This window comes from Lagopus leucura, unplaced genomic scaffold (genome assembly GCF_019238085.1).
Source record: "Lagopus leucura isolate 7727_CA_CO unplaced genomic scaffold, USGS_WTPT01 Super-Scaffold_100016, whole genome shotgun sequence".
NCBI classification, from domain to species: domain Eukaryota; kingdom Metazoa; phylum Chordata; class Aves; order Galliformes; family Phasianidae; genus Lagopus; species Lagopus leucura.
The window spans coordinates 11623594-11630686 of NW_024962270.1; the positions used below are offsets into that span (position 1 = coordinate 11623594).

At 39.3% G+C, this 7093-nt stretch overlaps 1 protein-coding gene across 1 annotated transcript in view; it reads right to left on the minus strand.

The window, feature by feature from the left end:
- TMEM164 (transmembrane protein 164) overlaps positions 1 to 7093 on the minus strand; it is a 40735-nt gene that overhangs the window by 24708 nt on the left and 8934 nt on the right. The window contains exons 2-3 of the mRNA XM_042876551.1: positions 1708 to 1757; positions 311 to 377 (exon numbers count right to left, since the gene is read on the minus strand). Of these exons, the coding sequence (XP_042732485.1) occupies positions 311 to 377; positions 1708 to 1757 (117 nt within the window). The remainder of the gene's footprint in view (positions 1 to 310; positions 378 to 1707; positions 1758 to 7093) is intronic.

Here is a 7093-nt window from a genome sequence, read left to right on the forward strand (position 1 = left end):
ACACCCTATTCTATGAAGTTTCAAAGCCTCTTATGTTTTACCTCTGTTCAGAGGCCAGGCCAGTACTGTCAAAGTACTTTCTTCTACACCTAGGATAAAGCAGTGTTAACTCCCCACACTGATTTATAAACATAATCACAAAAATTCCAGGATTGGACTTTTGGTTTCATCACAGAGGTTTGTACCAGGAATCTACAGCCTGGTAACATGAACTACATACAGTAAAATGAACCAAAGGTGAAATGAACCAAAGGTGAAAAAACTTCTAGAAATAAATTAGGGAGCAAAAGGAAAGATACAGTACACTCACCAGGCGCGTATTAACGACAGGAAACAGCAATGCCAAGAGAGCCCCATTCAGCATATGCATCTGCAACCTTAGAAAAGAGGAAGTGGTGTTTTCAGACTGGAAATGAAAGGCAGTATTTTCACTTTTTATGTAATCTCTCTTCAATAAAAAGCAGTCAGTGATTTGAGAAAATTTGAATAAAGCCACAGTTAAATGCAATAACAAGGACAAAGCCTGTCTTTAAATACACATTTAAATACTTTCCTAAGTAGGACTGCTTTCTGTAATGAGCTTTGGATTCCTAGAAGGCCTGGGCTGCCCATTTGTGTTAATCCAGATCATGATATAGGTTGTTAAATGCTTGGAATTTTGCTGTTTATTTATCTTTCAGAGCTTGAAAGAGTATATTTGATAAGGTTTTACTCCTGCACATCTTTACATGTTTTTTTAAAGTGTACAACTTCAAAAGTAATACAAACCCCAAATTGTTCTTCAAATGTCATTTGTATATGAGAGTGTCAAAAACCAAAAAGATCGGCTGTGAGAAGCAGCAAGTGGCCACTGCTCGGCAACCAGTCTTTCGGAAGTGAGTAGGAAAACCCAGACACCAGGCGTATTTTGCACTCTCTGAGTTGAAGAGATACTATTACAGTATCTCTGCATTTGGCCTGCTCCCTGCCCCAATAAGGAACAGCAAGAACAAGTTGCAGCCACAGAGCAGCACTTCCAAAGCACTTTCATAAGGCAGACCCCCAGCATCACTTTTCCAGTCATTGCATATACGAGGACAAGAAAGAGCAGTGAATCGCCATAGTGGCAACCACAGCTCTTCTTGATTACCCTTCTGTCTGGGAAACACCACCACCCTCCCCACACTCCAACTAGTTGTTCCCCATGACTACTTACTGGGCTCTTCCTGCACACTGGAAACCCTTACCATTTCAAAAATTAGTAACAATATGTTCTAAAATACTGCTTATCTTTGGAAAAAAATACTCCAAATCAGCAAGGATTTGCTTTAGTTAATGTTCTTTTTAAAACTGAACACACGTTGTGTATGTACAGTGTTCAATGAAGACCAAACACTAATTTTTGGTGAGGATAATCAAAAGGTACGAGGCACATAAAATTAAGTAAGCAAGCACACATTAGTCTGTGGAAGGAGGAGTGTAGTTTCAGCTGTTACTGAGCTAAGGTATATTGCTAATGAGACCAAAACCATCAGAACAAAAGAACCACAGCTATGTGGCTGTGCAGTCAGTTTAAGCCATTACCTTTCTGAAGTACCATTTTTCAGTCTGACAGATATGCCTTTCCTACTGAATATATATCTTAATATTTTATTACTTAAACCTGTGATTAATTTCTAAAATACATCATGCAAAGTAGACAGAAATGTAGTAAACAGAAGGCATTACCTGAAGAGAATCATTGCAGCCCGACATGGAGGGCAAGCAAGAAGGAAAATCTGAAACATCAGAAAGAAATTGAAGTTAATGATACGATCTTTTAGACTCCATTATCAATACCTTTCCTTCCAAGCTCTGGATGCAACAACCCATTTCTAACCAGAAGAACTGTTTTACAGTAAAGATGGAAAAGACTAAAAAACATTAACAAATTCAAAGGCTTACACATTTTTATGTAAATTCACATTTTCTAGGTGTAAAAGCATTACACAGTACAAGCAGCATCTAGGGTTGAACTTCTGCCGATGCCCATCTGATATCGTTGCTTTAAAAACTAAACAAAAACAGTCTTTCCAAGGCCTCACGTAAAGCAGAATACTGTACTATCAACCACTCAGTCCTCAGTCATCACAGTCCTCGCAAAGGCCTCGCTGTGCTGGTGACCAAGTGCTTACACTGACAGGCCTTCCTCAGCAGTGTAGGTGCCAGCTCCTGGAGCTTTAAATTGAGATGGTTCTATAAAAGCCTCTTAGTGCTTCCCACAATAAGGCTATCACAGTATTTGTTACACAGATAAGCTTAGCGGTCATCTTTAAACATGCCCACTGCGTTACTCAGGAGAATATTTTCAAAGTTCTGCAAGCATGTTGCCAACTATTAGCCACCCACTTCACAAGTCCAAGAATAAGACAATACAACTGGAGAATATTATATTTGTCTTTCTTTGCAATCACACTCCTACCATAAACAGGATCTGATTGAAATCATTATGTAGTAAACGACTGTTGCAACTATGCCCCATATAAATTCAGAAGATAATCACCATCCTTTGATACTGCTATCTAACATCTCTCACAGTGAGTTAAAGCACTTCATATCAGCAAGTCTTTAGATATGAAGAGATGACAGAAGTAGGTGCTTGGTGATAACTATATTGTATGCTACTGAAAATAAGAGAATTCCTACACAGTTTGTGTAGGAATTCTACTCCCCGAATCTACTACCCGAAATCTACTCCCTGAAAATGAAAATATTTCAGCAAATAAAGGGAATTGTGATTTTTATTGCTGTTGCCAAAATAAATTCACAACAGATCAATTCTCTGCCAACATACCAAATTATCATTAAACCACTGCAAAGTGAGAACGTTTGGAGAATGTGTCTGTTTTCCAGGCAGCTCACCGGACTTCCTCTCAAGTGCTGCAGGACATATCTGTGCACATACAGACACATTCAACTACTGCCAAGCACCTCCCTGCTGCAGCAACTGCAGAAGAGCCAATGCCAGGTGATACTATTGATCCCCTGGTTCTAAGCAGGCTTTACTGTCCTTACCAAACAGTGAAAAGTAAAAGAATTCTGAATATTTTATTTCCAGTTCAGCTTAATACACAAGCATTTCATTTTCAATTTAGTTATCAGATTTTCAAGTTTTCAGTTCAGCTATCCTATGACTTCCTTAAGCTCCTAAGTCTGACAGACAGATGTGGCTTTTGAAACATTGTTCATTCACAGCAACATGGAAAATATTCTGCTCTTTCAGTATAAAATGGATTTTCTTATCTTTCATCTTAAAAAAAAAAAAAAGCAGGTTCCTCTTTTCTCTGTACGCACAAAATAAGAGAAACAGGAGTGTGTCTTAATCACACCACTCACTTCCTTTCCTGACACCACGCAGAGTGCTCCAAGTACCAGCCCTGCATGCTGCCTACTGGCTGAGTATCACCACGGAGGATCAACAGTGACTAATATTAAGGATTATGGCACTGTTATACAGGTTGAGATGAACATCTATAACTCCCATGAAGACCAACAGAGAAGAGTAACAGATTCACAGCTACTCGTTTCCAGGTCAGCTCCACTGTAAGAAACAGTTTTGAGAACTAATGAGGCAAAACAAGCATTTAATATTTCCAACCATGCAACTCCCTTGGTTGGGGGAATCTTTCAGAAAACATGTTTGAGGGCAATAGAGAAAGCTAGAACGTTTATGTTCAAACTTTGCAGTAACAGAAGAGATCTTCAAATGTTTCAGTGCCAGCAAATTAACACGTAAGTTCTTTCCCACGATAAAGCAACCTCATAACCTGTTAAAAGCGACTCTTCACAAGAAACATTTGTATTTGATTTTTAAAGAACTGTGCCACTGAGTAGATTTAAACATCATAAAACACATTTCTGTGAGTTCAGCTCACAGAGTAATTAATAGCCTGAAAATAATCAAGCAGACAAGCTCTAACACAAGTGTTCACACCTTCATCCCAAAATCATACTACATTTCTCTGTCATACTAGAAATAAAATCCTTTGCTTGTGGGGAAAAAAAACAGCAGTGTTTTGAACACCGAACAACATCATATCAAATTAGTGCATCACTGTGAAGAATTCCCAGCCTCTGCTTCCCTGCTGGCACTCCCCAGGATTTACACACACAGCCCATCACAGATGTTGCCCCACCTCCTCACTGGGGAAAAGCAAGCTCTAAAATACCCCTCCTTTGTGTTACATGTCATACAATAAATTCAGGGCACAGTTCTGACTGCTCCAGTCCACTCTGACCTCTCTCTCCAAAAAGCACAGAGATGACAAGCATGACCAAAAGACTCTTCAATCTGTTAAAAAATGGGCAAACAAACCCTGTAGGATGTAAGTAAGAGAAAGAGAAGGTACAAAATCACGAGTAGCCTTGAAGAAACATACAGGCCAGTCCTAGGAGGGCACAGCGCTGCGAGTAAGGACATTCAAGCCTTTTCCACCAGCACAGGACCAGAAGATTACCCAGGAATAAGCCATAAAGAAATTCACAATGCTGTTAGATTGGCAAACTGAGGTTTACTTCAACTTTAAGGATCATGATGAAAGTAGAAGTCAAAGTCGGAGTAATTTCCAACTGCTCTGCCATAAATACCATTGTCCATCCCAATGGGAAATATTTCTAGCATGAGAAACTGCCTGGCCAGCACCCCCTGCACAAGCCCAAGTACAAAGGTCACACCACAACACATGACAGATCAGCAGCGCTGTTACCATTTAGAGACTGTAATGTACAGGATTGCTCTGCTTAACTATTCCTTTACCAAGACAAAATCAGAAAGAAACTGACCTCATTACTAACTCAGAGATGGGTTGCAAATCCATCTATTCCATGTTCCCCTTCTTTGAACCATACTCTAAAAGCAAACGTTCTAAGCAATATCTGTGGGATTAGGACACACTGGAAAGTAGAAGGAAAAGGATGGTGCTTTTCTCCTGGAGCAGTAAATTTTCAATTCTAAAGCACACACGTGTGTGGAATTGTCATCAGGTATTCCACGGATGGCCAAGAAATACCCTGTTTAAGTTCCATGAATTTTAGAGAACACTTCTTTCTTAAATCTGATTGTATTAATTGTTTATGTTGCCATAGCAAGCAGAAGAGCCTGAATGTAAAAAGCCTACTCTGAAGACTGTAAGATCATAACTTTACTTCAGTGTACTGAGAAAGCTTCTTTAACTACTAGCATGATCATGTGAAAGACCACAGATCTGACAGATGCCTTGTTTCTACCTTCACACAAAGGAATGCTGACCTGCAGCAAAACGTTTCTTCATCTGGTTATAGATAAACTGTTCTCTTCTTCAATGAGTGAATACAGCAAAGTCTACTAGGGCTCACTGCACCATTAAGTGATGTCAACAGTGAGACAGAAATATGCATAACAAATAATATCTTGTCTGATCAAAACTAACTGGAGGGACAAAAAGTAATTCAAAAGGTAGCAGTGGAAGAAAAGAACAAGTCACACCACTGGTAGCCAATGACAGGACACAAGGAGGTGGAACAGATCTTCACCAAGGAGGTTGAGACAGGAAACTGGGAAAGATTTCTTTACCATGAAGGTAGTAAAACGCTGGGAAAGGCTTCCAAGAGAGGCAGCGATGCCCCACGCGTGCCAGCATTCAGGTGGCATTTGGTCAGCATCCTCAGTAACATGCTGAACTTCTGCTTAGCCCTTTCTTATGTGCATTAAGGTAACACTTCCCACAGCTGAAGATATTTAAAGACATTTTAAAAGCTAAAGTACTTTTTAAAGGTAAGGCTAAGTATTTTTCAGTGTGAAAAAAAATTCATCCCCCTCCAGAGGTGAAACATAAGACAAGGTACATTCAAAGCTGGATAATTTATGTAGAAGGCTTTAAACCCTAAAATTCATTTTTTAAAGTAAGTTCAAAGCAATCATTCAATCATTTATCAGAAAGCAGCAGTAACAGCTCCATCATACAGCTTCCATTCAGTGCCCAGGTTCAGTTTAGACACTGACCGTTTGCGCACGAACTATCAATTAAGCACAAAACAGCAGTATCGTTTAAAAGCCATCTGTTTGCCTTCTAAAAGAAGTAACTTCAAAAAAAAACAAAAAAAAAAAAAAAAACAAGACTAACACTGGGTTAGTGTTACAGTGTTACTCTTCGAAAGTGCCAAATCTGAGGAGAGAAAGAAGATCAGAGGATCTTACATTCTCTTTGCTAACAGCAGCAATTTGAACTTGCTTAATATTTTAGAACAAAAGCACAGCTCTCCTACTGCAGCTTAAATGGTCCTGCAGAATGTTTTATTCAGCATTAAGAACACTCATAACTCAAAGCAACGTTACTGGCAGATAATTCAGTAATACCACAGTAGGAGTCGCTCCTGTGGTCCGTAGAGCAGACTGTGAGAAATACAAGCGTGTCAGCCCTTCCTTCCAGCCTCACAGTTCCACTGAGACAAAAGCAGCACACTGAACTACTTCTATCCTCTACTCTCCAATCCAATGTTTCCTAAATTAACTACGGCCCCTTGGACATCCTTGGTTAGCCTTCCCTTCCATAGTTCTAGCTACTTTACTGACTGAACTCACCTTCTTTTACTGTCTCAGGTGAAAGATTTGTAGATTTCTCATGTTTTAGGGTTAATTAACACAGGACTAAGCTACTTCTATGGTGTGCAGTAGAATTAGTTATATTAGTTAGGATATCTTAGAAACTGGGATTTCAGAGAGAAGGTGTGACTGAGCTTATTTTCCTTCCTTGTTCTCTAATCAACATTTGCACCATCCCCTTGCTGGCAGTAGCTGACTTACTTCCTCCTCTGTTCCTAGCCTAATACAACTAGCAAAACCTGCAAAAGAAACTTATATAGGGGGGAAAAGAACAGAAAGGCTGACAAAAGAAAGCAATATTCAGTTATTAACAAAATTATTTCATATTGAATTTAGATTAATTTCTACTTACAACTTTTACTGACGCTGAGAGACCTTGCAAGGTTTCCCAGTAAGATGTTCATGTGGATATTGGTCTGTCTTCACTTTTGTTATTTTCTCCCCTGAGCATAACATTCCATATCCATAACATTCCATATCCATAACATTCCATAT